Below are 17,418 nucleotides of genomic sequence, written 5' to 3'. Positions count from 1 at the left end.
TAAATTAATTAAGGCTATTATAAAAGGTAGCCTTAAGACTCTTTATAGTAAGTCTTATAGGCTAAGGTTAATACTAAAAAGCTTTCTTAAACTTAGTCTTACTATAAGTAATACTAGGTTATTCTTTATAACTTAAATAACTACTAGTACTTTTATTATAGTAAATAATATAGTTAAATTAAAGTATATCTATTTTCCTAGTTTTATTATAATCTTTAGTATTAGAAAATTACCTAATTAGCTTAGAATCCCTGTTAGTACGGACTGACGCCTTCGGACCGTCTAGGGGATAAGGAATACAAATTCCCTGTTAGTGTGCAATGACAAAACTAGGTTCAGGGCCGTAGATGCCGTGGCCCCTTGCATAAAACTCTCCCTCCTGGTTGGCATGTTTGTTTTGTATTATTGATTGATCGTTCGCCTATGAACTATCCCGCCATGCCCACGAGTTTATCATGCCGCTACCCGTCATCTGGCAACAGCATCTTACCCCCCACCAAGCAAGATACGGCACGACAGGATAGCTGCCAGGTACGGGCGGGGGCTTGGTTTGTCTAGTATGTTCGTATGTCATAGAACGAGATTGACTGTCCCTCCAGTCCAACTTCGCTCGCCTTATATTCATCTTAGAAGGGTTCAGCAAAATGCGCCCTTATTTCAAGAGTGTCTCGTGGTCTGGTTAGCTCAGCAAGCTATGCCTCTAATTATCTAGCTGATGGCACAAAGAGGCTAAGCCACCGCGACGGTGGGCGCAGAAAGCCAAGGTGAGGTTTGTCTCAGGGGATATCCCTGATCAGCATAACTGCTGTAGTCCACAAGTAGAGAGTATCGTACGAAGCTGAGGAATGGAGACTTAGCTAGGCCACGGGAAGAACATTTGAAAAACATCAAAGGGCCGAGACGAAAGGGACGATTTTCTATAAATTTCCTTATCCGCATTCCTCAGTTTTATCCCGAGGAACAAGGATAATTACCTCTTCGAAAGGCAATGTCCTAGACACTCGTGGACGGGCAAGAAGAGCTTGGGAAGGCCGTCGCAGAGGATGCGAGATTGTTTCATAGACTAAGAAAAGCAACTCCCTTTTGCCATAATTGGATAGCCAGTCACACATCACATCACATCACATCACATCGCAGAAGCTAGGGAGATGCTTACCAGCGTCTCGGACCTGGCTACTGAATAGGCTTATGCAGGCCATAGATACGGTCGATCATTAGCCAGGAACCAGATTTGTGATAATGTCCGTCGCTCTGGTATCACATTTGTGAAGTACCCAGCTGTCAGTTCATCTTGACTCTTCATCAACATGCATCTGGTTGTACAGCACAAGCTTCCCTGATTCAGCAACCGCGGGACCCATGAATGAGCTACACACGTACGGGCGGTATGTCAAGATCTTCCCGGATCAACAACTGGCGAGATTGAAGCTGTTGGTCCGTGACAAACCTAAGCTACCTATGGAGTACTTCGTACAGGATCATGAATGGATGTTGGTAAGCAGGCTTGAGGACCTCGATCCTAAATGACAGAAATACTCAGACAGGACTGTGTAGGCCATTGAGGACCATTTGGATAAACTTAGGATATTCTTTGCTCAATTATCTTATGCACCCTCGTCAAAGGTCTTAGAAGCTTGTTCCTTTCTTCCTGCAAGCTTCCTAGCGTACCTAGTTGAGTCGATTACGTTTGAGCTCATTTCCACCGTCATGTCCGTACCCCTGGTTGGTTGTCATGTGGTTTTTCTTTAACGAGAACAACAGAAGGCTATGAAGCCTGTGATGATGAAAACCGTTTGACAGCTGACTAAAACTCATCTATCTCTTCATGCACCTGTGTGATGGCATATAACTATAGCGCCCCCTTGATCTCCTTGTCTCTGCTGATCTGTCTGTTTCGTCGCGTGTATCAGCTTCATTGGTGACCGTAAGCCAGGAGGCTTCGGGTACCTGAATGTAGCCCGCCCCAGAGGTACAGTCTCCGATAAATTAGCGTTGACCGTTACCTGTGCTGCGCCCTTGAGAGGAGTATCTTCATTTACTTTTCTCTCCACCTCATCGAGCTGAGATCACTCTGTGCCCCACCATTGACCTTTCATGGAATATCCATCTCACCTCCAGAGTCCCAAGGTTATCGATATTGGCTGGATTGGTTCCTGTCTACCTAGACATGGATGATGACTTCTCGGCAGATCTATCGTTGAGGTGCTAATAAGTGCACACAACTGTTACTGGATTCAAAGCCCGAGGATTAGGCCCAGTCATTCGCTTTCTCAACGTGCCTTACCTAGGTAGTTAATCTTCATTTCTTCTAGAACTTTGACTTCACTTCTATTTCTTCTCATGACACCTTTTTAACCCTACCTCGACCAATACCAAATACCACTCCTTATCAGACTTTTGTTCTCTTGGATATTTTTGGGGCACTTGTGCATCGTTCTACCATACCTACTTGAGAACCGTCCCATTCTATTTGTGCTTCCACCTCTCTTGCCAACCTCGGTATCATCCCAAAGAAGATCGTTCGGCCCATGCCATCCTCGTGCGTGGTACTTCCGCAAGTGGGATCGCCACCGAAGACAATCCCCCAGGAGCAAGAAAACTTCTGGCCTTAGATCGAGGTGTCAAAATAGCTTATGCAAAGGTCCACCAAAGTCTATACTAGACTTGTCTAAATTCTTTCTGTCCTTCTTCGGGGCTAGGAAAACGGTCCTAGGCTTTCTTGCTTCGCCTTGACGGTCGCCAGGGGCAGCTTCAACAAATTCAGTTCAGCTTGTTGCTTTTAGGTCTAGAGATCGAAGAGGCACACGCAATATTTACCTACCTTATTACTTACTTTCCCTACGGTGATTACCTACCTAGGTATTGGTCTAGTTTGGCAACTCCTGTCACGGTGTCACCTCTTCCTTCCTGCCTTTAAAGCCCCCTCAGCAAACCTCGAGCCGTATTTCCAATATCTTGGTGCACAAGGCCTTGATAAACTCAACATCTTATCACCAGAAGCTTCGATTGCCCAGTACTTTTTTCTTGGGGCAGTCACCGTCTTTTCGACCCTCATAGTTCGCGACCGCCTACGATCTATACGAACCGATACCATATGCCCCTTGTTGCAGTCTCCGGCCTGTCTCCAGTCTCCGCCGTCAATCACTGTCGGGGGCTCCATCTCCCCATACAGTCCAACTCAGTCTGGGTTGATAGGTAGACAGACATATACGGTCTACCTTCACCTGCACTGCATCAGCATCTGCATCTACATTTGCAGCCATCTTGTTGTAATGCCCAGCAAACCGACCAAAGCAACCATGTCCAGCTCCAATTCTCCCACATCTCAAACCTCCAACAGCTACGTCGAGCAGACCGTCTCGGTATTGAGCTCGGTCGCCAGCTATATGCGTCTGCCCGCGTTGGCTTCAACGGTACGTCCACTATACTGCAGCTTGGCTGACAAAATAGTCTTGACTGCAGCCATCCATAACTACCTACTTAGGGACTATTCTAACGTCAATGCGCATACAATAGGGTCTCGCCGCCGTCCTCACCTCATTACTTTACTTTAAACAAAAGTCCGTATCCCAACACCATTACCATTACCATCACCGCCTCCGTCTCCGCCTCCTCTTCCTTGCTACTACCAACCTCCTCCTTCTGCCTGACCCGCATCATCATCAAGCCGAGCCCCGCTAACCCTGTATTAGGGCTCTCATTTACCCGAGTAACATTCCCGCAAATTCTCGCTCAGATGTCCCCAAGCCTTCCGACTTTGGCATCTCAAATTTCGAAGAACTTTACATCCCGACCGACGATGGCGAGAAGCTCTCAGCCTTCTACATCCGTGGCCCTCGCGGCCACAAGAACTCAAACATCACCATCTTGATGTTCCATGGCAATGCTGGCAACATTGGTCATCGGTTACCCATCGCTCGAATGATCATAAACTACATTGGCTGCAACGTTTTTATGCTCGAATATAGAGGCTACGGTTCCTCAACAGGCCAGCCTGACGAGTCGGGTCTCAATGTTGACGCGCAGACAGGACTCAACTATCTGCGGCAGCGGGCCGAGACACGCGACCACAAGCTCATGATTTACGGACAGAGTCTGGGCGGTGCCGTCGCTATCAAGCTTGTCTCCAAGAACCAGGAAGCGGGTGATATCGCTGGTCTGATCTTAGAGAACACTTTTCTCTCCATCCGGAAGCTGATCCCTTCCGTTGTGCCCCCTGCCAAATACCTTACCCTGCTATGCCACCAAGTCTGGCCCAGTGAGTCGGTTCTCCCCAACATCACAAAGGTTCCCACGCTCTTCATCAGTGGCTTGCAGGATGAGATTGTTCCGTAAGTCCCTCTACATCCTCTCTTGCACTACTACCCCCGGTCCTGTGATGATTAAATTTGCATCACCCACAAAAGTTGAAGTACCCTCGTGGTCTTGATATGAAAGCAAATACTCCCTGATGATCGACATTGCATTCTTCTACTGCAGCATAGCGCAACACAGAACACGAAGCTAATGTATGCCAGGCCAAAACACATGAAACAGCTGTATGACCTCTCCGCCGCACCTACCAAGCGGTGGAAGCCTCTCCCAGGTGGTGATCATAATTCAAGTGTCCTGGAAGAAGGTTACTTTGAAGCTATGTCAGATTTCATCGCTGAGGTAACGGGTGATGCACCACAAGAGAAAACACGTTTGTAGAGACTGGGTATATTTCTTTTAATATTCCATTATGCATGCATAGCCTTGGTGAAGGAAGGAAAGCGCACGGACAGCATCACACTCACGATTGACGACACCTCCTTTTTGTATTACCACACCTCTGCGTACGTTTTCTTTGCTAGTCCATATCTACGTACACGCTCAACGCTCGCAAATAGTGGACTCGTAAACCCCCAGCTAGAAAAGAAACTTGACATTGATGAGACATCTATAAACTATTTTGAGTTTGTTCGCTTGTGCATGTGGTGGCCTTGGTGGGGGCATCTTAAGCCTCGTGATCCCTCCCAACTTGATGTTCGCGTGATACGTAAAAATAAGTCGTTGGTCTTACATCAATGTCTTATATGCCATCCTTTCGGTGCCCTCAGGGAGCAAGAAAATATCAGACCTTGATACAGGTTATCCAAATACACTTGACACAATGTGTCCTAAAGTTGGGCTAAAGTTGGGCTAAGTGACCTAAGTCTTCTTGTCACTTGGGGATGGCTGCACTCTGCATCTGCCGCATGGAAGTTTGTTCTGAAAACAAGAGAACGTGATTAAGAATGATCTGAAAACCATGGTGGATCTGCGAGAACATTTCGAGGGCAATCAGATGGGGGGTGTTGAGCAGAATAATGCTGAGAACCACAGTCCTCAGACAAAAGGTGCTGAGGAGAAATGTATTGATGTAAAGATGACTGATGCTGAAGTGGATAAGGTCTGCTACATTAGGTAGAATGTCGTTGACACTCTTCTCTGTTTATAGGGGTGTTCCAAACTGCTCTCCTGCTAATGCTTACTCTGCTTCAACCTCCTCTACAGCAGGTAGTTTGTCGTATTCAGGGCTATGTTACAGACATGAGAGAAAGCGTCATTTCCCTAATAGGTACTTTAGCTACCACCTCGGGCGGATGCCAGCTTGAATTGTCGTTTTGTGCAGACGTCTGGTTATGTCGACTAGTTTTGGTAAATCGTCCTCCGGTCACTCGTGTAAGCTGGAGCAAGTCTGAACAAAGAAAACTTCGCCACAAGACCACAGGAGTTCCATAGCCGTCCAATGCATCATACTTGAGTCCGTCTTATAAACTGCTTAGCCACCGTTGTCTTTAGCTGGTTAATGCAATCTCCCTCCTTAGTAGGAAACTAGGCCTCCTGTGTTTGGTGCTGGCTTCTACATGTATCAAGCATCGTGAAGGCGATAATCATAACTTCAGTAATCGTCTGTCTGCGTTACTTTCCTCGAGTCTCTCGAACATCCCCTCTGTCGTAAAGTAGAGCTGGCTAGCAGGTGATAAATCCTTCTATGAAGTGCCATTGATTCCTGTAACGTTAGCTTGTCCTCGATGATGCCAACAACAACTGCAAGTTAACTCAAGTGAAGGCGGCAACAAGACTTAGGATATTGATCATAAATGATAAGAAATGATTAGGCAAATTATCCTAAGCTTAGGGGACTCTTTGATGGGCTTATTTTGGCACCTTTTATCAAGATCTAAAGTCAAGTTTTCTTGCCCCTTGTGGCTTGATCCTACCCCTGAATCTAATCACTTGAAACTACCATTGCTGAGCATGATCAAAATGGATTGCCTATAAACCTGCATGGGCTGCAATTTCGTTGTCAAAGTCTCCTCTGCATTCAAGAAGGGAACCCATTTCTTCATGAAATCCGGGTGGCCACATGTCTCCTCCCTCTCAGCGTCTAGCGAGAGGTAGCACTAGGCCTCCCAGACCCCTTCATCATCTCTTGGGTGATGCTCTTGGTCGAATAGGAGTTGCTCTGAAATCGTCATCGCTGCATGTAAAAGCGGACTTGGGCTTCAGCTTGGGCTCGGCGTAATGATGATAACCAAATTCTCTTCCAACGAGGTTCATCTTGTACAGCACCCCATTCAATGTATTGTATGCCGTGATCAGTCCATTAGCAGATTTCCATGACTGACGTTCTTCACGTAGCAAAGGAGACTTTAGCATCGGGCTGAATGAACGGTAGGGAGATTCAAAACCGACTTAGGTCTTGCGACTGTCATTCCTCTGAGCTTTTAGTAGTGCGCTTCATCAACCACCAGGAATATTCACGTTGTTCGAGCGAGACTCCCTCGTGGGGCTTCAGGCTGTTGTGTGCCGATATGACAACTATGACCCAAGTTAGCAGAAGTGATGAGGAGGCATTTTGGTTAACGAACTCAGTGAGTGCGTGGGTGAATCAAGCATACTATAAATGAAAGGGGTAGAGCATTCTTGATTATGCAGCCTTTGGTCTCACTACATACGGTGGGTGGATGGGTATTGCTCATCGAATTATGTGTTACCAATGCCACTCATAGTTGAATCCTTACAACCTCTTTGGTTAAAAGTACATAGTGAGATCGAGAGGCATGTCTAACAAACGCCGAATAAGCGAGAGCTGAAGACCATAGCCCAATTCTGTGTATAGCAGTTAAGAGGGAGGGATGGAGAAAGCTGGCATAAAATATAATAGTAAGAGCTATTTGCAAACATTTCGACTTGAAGAATACACTGCCAAGCCAGTTAATAGGCGAGAGAATAAGGAGAAGGTGAAAAGTATAACCGTGGAAGAAGAGGAGGCTTCAGAGTAATGAAAGTTCTAGTCTTCCTAAATATATTAATATTCTTTAAATGAGATTTGGAATAGCTTTGTAATACACAGTAATAAAGTTTAAATCTACTGAGATATCCAGTAGTATATAGAATTCTATAGGGACTTTTAGTAACTTGTTCTTCTCTTCCATGTCCAGAATGGCCTTGGGGAACAAGAAAACTCCTGACACTTAATGACACTGCTAAAAGATTACCTACCTTAGGTACCTTACTCACCTAGGTACTTCGTGGGTTAGTAGGTATCTAGTATAAAGACGGATGCCAGCTCTAAGCTTACATTCTTCATATCTCAAATGACCACCGCCGCAGATAGCTTCAGTCAGATTGCACTCAAGCTCAACGCGCCGAACAACATATCTACTGCGGTCACGTGTATGGTCTACCTCGGCTACTGTCGCTATATTTGCGCTGTTTTTATTCATTCTCTGTGTTGTCCAAGACAAATATACAACAAAATAAGTGTCACGATCAGCCACAAAGGTTTGTTTAATTATCAACTCCAAATCTACAACTAAATGGAAATAAATAATGACTGTTACCTAGAGTATGAGCGATACTAGGCGAGCTTTCTACATCATTGAAGAATATACAGACGCCAATGCATACAGAAACGGGATCAGAACTGGTCGCAAAGGCAATGAAAGCTGCCGACCAGCTAGGCATAAGCACGATCCCATCGACAGCTGCCACAAATGCGCTCTCAGCTATCGGGGCCAAGGCACTTGAAGCAATCAAGGAAGTGGCCAACGCCCGCGAGAATGATGGAGATGATACAGTCGTCGTCACCACTCCGATCAAAGACCATCACCTCTAACCAAGACGAAAAGAAGAAACCACCGCCCGGTATTTTCCCCGCTAGTGGAAGCTATACTCTCGAAGATCAAAAAAAGATTCGCGAGCTCTGGCCCGGGGAGAAGATATTTGTGGTTTCCGAGTTTGTCCTTTTCTTAGACATCATCAAGGAAGGGATTGAACGGCGCAGCAAGACGAATCCTTCTTGCTGAGTATAACGGCACTGTCAATCTGGAGGAACGTTCTCGGGTTCAGTTTGCCTTCAATTTATCGATTGCTGGACCAGATATTCTTCCGCTCATTGCAGGAGCAGGTGGGCAGGGCCTGAACCTTGCCAGGGGTACGCATATGATCATCACGGAGTCATCCTGGACACCCCGTAAACTGGACCAGGTCATCGGGCGAACCTATCGGCTCCCCCAGGACAAAACAGTCCACATATGGCACATGATAGCCCACCCGTCTAAGATCGACATGTTCGTCCTGGATAGACAGGCGCAAAAGGTCCATTTCGTGAGACAGCTTCTCTCTGCTTTTACAGGTGAAGCAGATACAAAGGCCTCTGATGAGGCAGTTGATATCAATAAAAAAGCATTGCCTACCCGCACAATCCACCAGTGGGCCAAGGGAAGGGCCAAGGATGTGGCCGAAAATGAGCGTATCAACAAGTCAAGTCGTTGGAGGAGTAGAGTCAAATTAGATGAGCTTTAGGATTGCTTTAGGGTTTATTCCCTAAGCTTAGTAAACCTATGCCCTAAACTTATGCCTCTATTCTAAAATCTTCATAAACTTTACCTAATTCTTTTGTACAGTTCAGATGAGATTGATGCAAATAAGGGAACGAACTGGGCGTTACTGTCAATAGTGTCACATTACAACTGACCTCTTTACCATGCTAGCGGATAACAGAAAGCTTTAAGACCTTACCCCCAAGTTACAGATATTTAGGACAAGTCAGGATAGTTTACGGTAATCTCAGTGGACTCTTTAATTTATTCTTGGTACCTAATTTCTGAAGTCCTGCATCTTCTGACAACTCAAGGCCTGTCTTGCTAGAAAACGGTCTTGTTACCAGATGACTCTGACACCGAGTTTGTTCTCATTCATGGACCAGAAAGGTCATAGATTTGTTTGTACTCCGTGATCAACTTCGGCAAGTAGTTGAACCCGGACGCCCTTCTGTCTACCCTTGCATGCACCCTCACTGATGCCTCTAGCATTCAACGTCACCATCAAGAGCGGCCCACACCTTTCCCGCCTCCGGCTGTTGCGGCCTCTTCTTTTTGAGTCCTAGAAGTAGTTTGCGTCCGGGTTTTGCCTCCTCGGGTGCAGGAGTAGAAGATGAGGACATTGCTCTAGAAGCCGCGCGTCCAGCTATGGCACTCCATCCTCCAGTACCGGTCCGGAGGGGTACCTCTCGCCGAGAAATTGCACCGGTAGCGTCTGCGTGACAGAGCAAGACGCTTTCAGCGAGCTTTTCGCGGCGGATAGTCTGCTTGATCCGAGGTTTGAGAATCTCTAGGCTCTTTTCCATGGGTGCTGGTGTGAGAAATGCGGAATATGAGACTGAAGCTTTGATGAGAACTTCATCGTTCAGAAAATCAACCTTGAAACTGAAGCCTTGCAGGGATATGAGATCCGGTTCAAGGGCAGTATTGACTTCCTCGATGGTCAGACCGAAGCGAGGCTCCGTAAGTACCAGAGCATTGAAAGGCTCAGTCTCGAGAATTGGGGGGCTCGGAGGTCGAATGGCAGCCGCAGCCGCAGCTTCGGCAGCTTGGGTTGCTCGGATCTTGACACACTGCGCAAGTGTCTTTGCCGGGGCTGAAACAAACTTATCTGATTTCCACACTAGAACAGATCGGTGAATGTCGTAGTCCTCACTCTTACTCTCGAAGCCGAAGTCCTCAGCGAGCAAGTGAAGAAATTGGCGTGACTGGTTCTTCATCGGCTCATATCGTAAACGAACTTCGTCTTTGTTAGCAGCAAAGACTCGGAATTGGCTCTCCTGAGCATCTCCCCATGATTGCATCTGTTTATAGAGCTTCAGAGTATTATCCGAGAAGGGAATATGGTCGTTGGTGTGAGAAGCAGGGTCGATATTGAGAGCTGCGGCTAATCGACGGTTACGGTCAAGTCGTTCGCACTCCTCATCACATCGAATCTCTGGTCGACTCGGAGTAGGGTTGCTCGTACTTGCTAGGCACTTGAAACTCTGCTTGTGATTACCACATGCACAGCTGGTGGACATCTTTACCTGACAAGCTGTTGATTCTTTACAGGCTGGTACGTATGTTAGTAACAAGCTTGTAACTGGGTTTTATCGACGTACGAGTTTGTCCATGGCAGACGCTCTGGCATGGGTGGTTACATAGCAGCTTGGGTTTTCCGCATATTTGCTCGCAACCGTGCTGAGCATCTCCGCATTCTCCGGGGCGATGACATAGCTTTTTACATGTATGAAGCCCGCAGGAGAGTTTCTGCCCGCATTGCTCTCCGCAATGAGCCTCTTGCAAATGACAAGGCTTGTTGTGAAAGGTCGTTTTTCCACAGATGCATCGCTTCTGAACGAGGTATGTGCATGGCGGGCAGGATACATCATCAGGATGACACTGATGGTCAACAGAAGGATGTCCACATGCAGTCTGCCGCTGGCACTGGTTAGTGCAAGATGGCTGTCTCGTTCCGCATGGTTGTGGAGGATGCAAGACTGTTTGGCCACAATTGCACGAAACTTCTTCCCAGATAGCCTCGGGGCAACTTTGGCAAGCTCCGCGGTGGCAGAGTTGTTCGCAGAAGTGACTACCGCACTTAAGTGGTCGTCCGCAGACGGCGACACAGATATGCTCGGCCTCAACTGGTAGCGAATCAGGGCCCAGGCGTTGCTTCTTCTGCTGAGCAATACGCTGAGATGCCTTCTTTTCACCCGGGCAACAATGCTCTCCGCATCGATGTCTTCCGCAGTTGCGAGTAGCCTGGCATATCTTGAAACATAGGGGATGTTGGACATTTCCCTCATGGCAGATCGTCTCGCTCGTAACTCGGCCACAGCGGCAGTCAATCTCCATCGTTTGGGTGCAAGGGTCACATTCCCCAGTGTGGCACAAGGATTGGCAGAGATGACCGCATTCCAGCTTCTTCTCGCAAATCCTCTCACAGTGAGGAACATTATCTTCACAAGTTTGACGAGGCTGCTCCATGAGTTCCTTCAGCGGTGTCCTGCCACAAGGGCAATGGGTGATAACGTCCGGAGAGAAAGGGCAATGAACCGAGTCCTCTTCTTGCGGGTGACAAGAAATCTGGCAACGATGTACACCACAATCGAAGGCTCTTCCGCAAGCACTCTCGCAGCTAAAAGAACCCTCAAACCAGGAATTGTTGCCTGGATCGAACGAGTCGCATATGTCTTCCCGTTTAGAACATTGCATCTCCTTTTGCACTCGTCCACAATAGCACTTAGCTTCGACCAGCACCTCGCAGGTACCGCAGACACCTGGATGGCATGTTTGAGGACATTCATGTTGACCACAAGGTAGAAAATCGCCGCAGCGCTCTCGACAACTCCACCCGTTGTAGTAATCGGTATCCCTACAGTTCTTTCGCTGAGAGTGCTTTCCACAGTAACAGGGCTCCGGTGGGCTTAATACGGTGCACGGAGGGCATGGACCAGGATGACATTGAAGAGTGCATGGGTGGGAACATGTCGATCTGTGCTTGGAACATGTTTGCCCACATGAATGAGGAGGCAAGATGCTGTTCCGACTGGGCTGCGTTTCTTTGCCGCACCAACACGAACTATCGCCTGGTCCTTTTATCAACGTTGAGTTACACCCAGGGCAACGCCATGATTGGTCGCCGCTCTCCTCGTTGACTTTCATGGACGTAACCCACCACTGGTGGGCACATTCAAGATGAACGACGGTCCAGCAAGTAGTGCACGACCAGACCTCGGTTTTTCGAGTAACCTCTTCGGTGCAGATACGGCACTCATAGTTCCAGTTGGCGATGTCTTCCTGGATTCGTTGCCATAATTCCGAGGCAGTCGACTTGGGAACATCTTGGCGGGGTCTGTCCTGCTTCCGGTCCCTCGTACGGTTTCTTGCGCGTCCTTGGCCTGTGGGCTGAGAGGCGCTTGATGGCTGCTGTTGGGCACTTAAAGCTGTCAGTATATGATGCATTACCTTGGGTCTACCGGTCCTACCTCCTCTGGGACACAGGCTGTCCGGGCACGAATTCTGGGGCGTCTGCACTCAGAGATGCATCTTGAGCAATCTCTGTCGGTTGTTCAGTTATAGTCAGGCGTCCACCAAAAGTGCGCTGCGGTCCCATGGAGAACACGCCTCTTCCTTGGTTTCGTTGCCCTCGAGGACCACCTCGATTACCTCGCCGGTTTCTTCTAGCTCTAGAGGACCCTGAGCTTTCGGGGGCAGCTACGGTTTGTGCAGTAATGGTGGCATCGGCAGACCCTGTCTGAGGAGCATTTCCGCTACCTTCGGGAACTTGTGCTGAATCATCCTGTAGCTGGCCACGATTCCGTCCTCCCCTTCCCCTGCGGCGTCCTCCACCTGAGCCTCCCCGAGAACGTGATGCTGAACCCTGGCCCTCACTTGGCGACCGGTTTGGGGCATTATTTCGTGCCTGATGAGAGGTACGGCTGGTCTCTTGCTCAGCCATGATGGCGGAGATCACAGTCGTGAGCTGAGAAGTCGTCGTTGTTGCAAATATTGCGCTATGTAGTATAAAGCGTCTTCAAACCTACGAATAAAGAATAGGAAAACAATGACCTTCAAACAAAGAGCTTGCTGGCGAAGGGAGAACTTGGAAGGAGAAAATGGGGGAAATTTTCCAACTGCTTCTTCACGAGAGCGAGAGTTAGAGGAGCAGGAGAAAAGTATCAAGGAAAGAAATCTGGAAACCTTATGATATATTATGCTGTTTGCAATAAATTCTTAGGAGGCGTTGAACACCGGTGGAGCCCTGTGTGCTTCCGTGTGGCGAAGCCAATCTGACAAACACAGACAATCATTGGTTGGTTCGATAGTCCATCAGAATGAGTCACCAACAGGAACCACCTCTTTTGGAGGTTTAAATCTGTCCATTTTTAAATCTCAGCAGCTAGAAAATTGAGTCCATCCCAGGAACGTAGTGCCTTAGCGGAAAGAAAGAGTCACTGGTGCTGACACATCAGCCTGATGTCGGTTTCTGCCTGGAAACAAACCCCAGACGTCACTCCCGATTATTGTGGCTGAAAACCGGTGGCCGCCACCTATCAGCAGTTGCAAGAGTCAAGTTTGTCATGGAACACTACACTAATATATTGGCTGTCTAGGTAAGCTGCCTTGCAGTATTAATCTAAAAGGAGTCTTTTATGGTCTTGTTCAAGTCACTCTATCATATCAGGTCATATGGAACTACAATCACTTTGGCTACTGCCATTGTGCTTGTTTTAGGGTAAGTACCCATCAGGAAGCAAGAAAATATCAGATCTTAGTATTATATATTAAAATAAACTCGATAACAGTTATCCTAAATTTATATTGTATTACCTAAGTCTTTTTCTTATTTAGGATTGAGGTCCTGAGTTTTCTTTCCTCATGAAACAAGTGCTCGAAAAATAAGTATTACAAAAGATCCAAGCTCTACCTATTGCTTAATATTGAATTTTCAATATTACCAGGTATATCTTTCTGGTAGCCACTGAACCGCCGCAAAACCCTAGCGGGCATATCTTGATACTATCATGGACTAACAGTAGACATTTTCCAGGACATATGGCCAGGACCAGAAAACTCCCATGTGAACTATCGAAATTTGTTGGATCTTGAGGTTACTAAAATAAGAATCAATTTACACAACTGGTTATAGGATGCGGATCCTATTGGTGAAGCAGAGGTTCCCTATTTACAACCACGTTCATTCGTCCACTAATAGCGTATTTTACAGGTTGCGGCTCACCTCGGGTTTAACATCCCCGGCACATCTCTCCACACAACAGAAGCGCAGGCGGCTGCTGTTTGCCAATTTGCATATGCGCAGGGCAGAACGGAGCATGTTGAATGGATCTCGGCATGAAGTGCGACGCAAGATTGATCACGTTGACAAGAGATCTCGGGAGAGGCCGGGATGTCGGTACCGGCTCCGGATGCCCTGAGGCTCCACTTCCGGCCTAGACATAAACATCATCTCACTCACGACGGTTGTAAGAGAACAGCTGAGGAATCAAAGATCCTTGATAAAAGTAGTTACCTTGGAAAGTTTGATGGTCGAACAGTTAGCTTGAATCGGCGTTCAGTCGAGGACATTGTTCAAAAACAACCATAACATATCGGGGAGTCTTCTGGATCAGAACCATATTTAGCTTCATATTACCTGTGACAGCAATGGTTCTCGTGAAGCCAATTGATGATCCTTCGAACAGCGCCATAAGTAGGCAGAGACAGATCCTTTTGAGGCTCTGAGCCCCCAATACCCGTCTGGGGTACTCCGTACGGGTGCTCCATATTCTCCATATGGAGAGGAGCTCGGGGCAGCCTCCAACCCCCGGGATAGCTTCTCACGAGCTTCACGAGTTGGGAGCTAGGCTCGGTAGTGTGGCGTCTGCCGTCTTTAATACACGCCCCTTCACCATGAAATAATTGCTTGTTGCAGACGGACAACCTCCGAAGGCCCCCATGCTTCAGCAGTACCCTCACCAGGGGATAGGAAGAAAACCAACGACAGGTATCCCAAGGAACAAAAATATTTTAGACAGGTTTAGCATAACTTAGGTATCCTTTTAATTAGCTTATTATAGCACCTTGAACACATGTCTTGCATCTTTTGGCCCCATGAACATTCAGTCCCAGACCTTCGGTGAGTTGAAGGGAACGGCCTCGGTATCGACGACAATTCTGCACCCCGGGTAGAATTTGGATCTTACACCAACACCAAAAATGAAAACAACAAGAAGATAATGTAGAGAAAACAGCGGTCTCCTACGTTTGCTCGGGGTTAGGAGTTTAGGTATTGTGGTAACACAGCGGGAATGGTTGAGGTAAGATCTAGATAGACCAAGCACGTGACCTCAACGTAGATTTCCTGTTCGGCGCGTTGAATTTGAGTGCGAAGGACAGCCCGTCAACCTCAACGCAACGACAGGTCACTCCATCTCCGAATTCCACGAGGCGTCGCCCATACAAATTCTCTAAAATGGCTGCTCTAATCAAGGCTGCGAACGCCAAAATCCGGTCAAACCCAGTGACCGACTATGTTTGCTCAACCCGTACGTCTTTCGAATATCCTGTCATGTTTTTTGCATGAGCTCCGATTCGTCTCCGAAAGCGCAATTTTGTGATATTGCAACCCAACAAGCAACACTGCGGCTACAATGCATATAGAGGCACATCTTAGGCACAGAAAAGATGTGGGGGGGATTGTTATTCCTCTGAAATATGTCAATTGGGCTGTTGGAGGTTATGTTGATGTGCAATGCGTGTTTTGGAGCACGGCAGCTTCGGGGTAATTAGCGTGTCGAGATTTGCGACTGACTCTTGATATTTGCAGACTTTTGGGGCCCTGTCTCCAACTTTGGTATCCCTCTCGCGGCCATCATGGACACGCAGAAGAGCCCCGAATTGTATGGTAGACCAATAATGCATTATCACCAAGCGTAACTGACCTTGCCTCTATTAGGATCTCGGGACAGATGACTGGTGCTCTCATCATCTACGCCGGTACTTTCATGCGATACTCACTGGCTGTCACACCCAAGAACTACCTCCTATTTGCCTGCCACTTTGTCAACGCTGGTGCCCAGCTTACCCAAGGATACCGATACCTCAACTACCATTACTGGGGCGGAAAGGAGAACATGCCCAAGGAGCAGCTGGCACAGGCTGCCGAGGCTGCCAAGGGAAAGGTTGAGAAGGCCACGGAGAGGGTTCAGAATGCTGTAAGCAAATAAAGACGTTACCAGACCGACAGTCAGTGGAAGGGATCGGTGTGTCGGGCTGCATGCCGTCCATAATAGGAGTGTCCCCGGGTTGTACCTCGGGATTCGGGGAGTGGCAGCACACAGCTACCGCACAATAACGTTGTAACTTTACAAGAACTTGTTCCCTTGAACATCTAGAATCGCACCCCGAGTTGGGGTCTTTGCAGCCCTCGTGCCTGAAGAGTTGCTGCGAGAAGATCTTTTTGCAGGGATCCTTAGGTCAATGAATATGGTTAGAGCAAAGAAAGCAGACCTTCAAATGCCACATTGGGATGCTGCGAGCAAGTGATGAGGAGGAGTGCTCCCCGCAAAACGGAGATACAATGAAATTCCCCGGGAGGGCTTCCGATGCTTTTCTCGTGATGGAAAATGAAACATTGGTATTCCTCATTCTAGAATGTCAACTGCATGCTAGGGTTTCGTTCTTATAGCAATTTTGTCTACCGGTACTTATGTAACAAGACTTCTTGACGTTTTCATTGTTACGGTCTCGACATTTAGAAACTTCGAGGAACGAGATGTGTGTAGTTTCAATTTAGCAACGATACAATGCACGCCCCCTTCATGAGAGCAAGGTACGTAGCTCCCTTGAAGTCAAGATACAAACATAGATCTGAACTGGGGTTGGACCCCTTGGTTCCCGAATCTTGCATAGAAGTTCCCGACTATTCTCGTGCGTGTGCCTGGCCTTCCCCCACCAGGTTCCCGAAGTGACGGAATAAGGTCAAGGTGAAAGGGAAACCAGGGGTGAAGACTGACTAGCCGCCATTGATCAGCAAATGCAAGGTCAGTGTGCCTACCCCAGCTCTTTTCAGGCGGATCTGGTGATGTTCTGGTCGGCTTCTGTCCGTGAACGTGGGGATAAGCCTTTCCTCTGTAGTTTTGGATCCTCGGTGAACGACCTGCAACGCCGGCAACACTTACGGTTATTACCCAACCATTACCGTACCCGCGTGTTGCCTATGCTAACCGCCTGTGGGGTATGGAATGGCATCATCTCGAGTCCCTTACGAGGATCCCACATGATCTGTGTAGTCTGCAGTGTTTCGCGACTGGGTGTGGGTTGTGAGGATGGAGCTTGATTTCAGAAGTAGGTATCTTACCTACTGAATGACATTGCTCAGCATAGAGCAATAACCGGCAAGCTATATGTGTCTGTTTTTCCCCACATTACTGCCACTGAACCAAGAGTAATTGGCCACATAGAATTGTGATACCAAGAAGCCTCAGATGATTGCTATGTAATACGTAGGTACCTACTCCAGTGGAAACATCCATAGGCCGATAATCCACCGCCCTAGGCTCCAGATTTGACTCCAACTGCCTGTTCTGGCCCGGCA

The 17,418-nt window shown here is 47.7% G+C and overlaps 5 protein-coding genes across 5 annotated transcripts; 3 read left to right on the top strand and 2 right to left on the bottom strand.

Moving 5' to 3' along the window:
- Window positions 1-3,299: 3,299 nt before the first annotated feature.
- FSUBG_9068 (BEM46 family) lies at window positions 3,300-4,692 on the top strand (the record flags this gene model as incomplete). The annotated part of the gene is made up of 4 exons (XM_036687541.1): window positions 3,300-3,413; window positions 3,517-3,560; window positions 3,693-4,331; window positions 4,518-4,692. The coding sequence occupies 4 exons, from the start codon at window positions 3,300-3,302 to the stop codon at window positions 4,690-4,692; spliced, it is 972 nt and encodes a 323-aa protein (XP_036535449.1).
- Window positions 4,693-7,912: 3,220 nt separating this feature from the next.
- On the top strand, window positions 7,913-8,817 carry FSUBG_9067 (global transactivator; the record flags this gene model as incomplete). The annotated part of the gene is made up of 2 exons (XM_036687540.1): window positions 7,913-8,095; window positions 8,266-8,817. The coding sequence occupies 2 exons, from the start codon at window positions 7,913-7,915 to the stop codon at window positions 8,815-8,817; spliced, it is 735 nt and encodes a 244-aa protein (XP_036535448.1).
- A 502-nt stretch (window positions 8,818-9,319) lies between these two features.
- On the bottom strand, window positions 9,320-11,275 carry FSUBG_9066 (cysteine-rich NFX-1; the record flags this gene model as incomplete). The annotated part of the gene is made up of 3 exons (XM_036687539.1): window positions 9,320-10,301; window positions 10,364-10,389; window positions 10,439-11,275. The coding sequence occupies 3 exons, from the start codon at window positions 11,273-11,275 to the stop codon at window positions 9,320-9,322; spliced, it is 1,845 nt and encodes a 614-aa protein (XP_036535447.1).
- Window positions 11,276-11,314: 39 nt separating this feature from the next.
- FSUBG_9065 (cysteine-rich NFX-1) lies at window positions 11,315-12,780 on the bottom strand (the record flags this gene model as incomplete). Its single annotated transcript, XM_036687538.1, has 3 exons — window positions 11,315-11,694; window positions 11,936-12,258; window positions 12,308-12,780. 3 exons carry the CDS (start codon window positions 12,778-12,780, stop codon window positions 11,315-11,317), a joined length of 1,176 nt encoding a protein of 391 aa, XP_036535446.1.
- Window positions 12,781-15,294: 2,514 nt separating this feature from the next.
- On the top strand, window positions 15,295-16,048 carry FSUBG_9064 (small nuclear ribonucleoprotein B and B; the record flags this gene model as incomplete). The annotated part of the gene is made up of 3 exons (XM_036687537.1): window positions 15,295-15,367; window positions 15,649-15,721; window positions 15,778-16,048. The coding sequence occupies 3 exons, from the start codon at window positions 15,295-15,297 to the stop codon at window positions 16,046-16,048; spliced, it is 417 nt and encodes a 138-aa protein (XP_036535445.1).
- Window positions 16,049-17,418: the final 1,370 nt, after the last annotated feature.

The sequence above is a fragment of the Fusarium subglutinans genome, assembly GCF_013396075.1.
Source record: "Fusarium subglutinans strain NRRL 66333 chromosome Unknown NRRL66333_c0000133, whole genome shotgun sequence".
NCBI lineage: Eukaryota > Fungi > Ascomycota > Sordariomycetes > Hypocreales > Nectriaceae > Fusarium > Fusarium subglutinans.
Note: the sequence above shows the minus strand (reverse complement) of the source record. Positions and strands in the feature narration are given on the sequence as shown.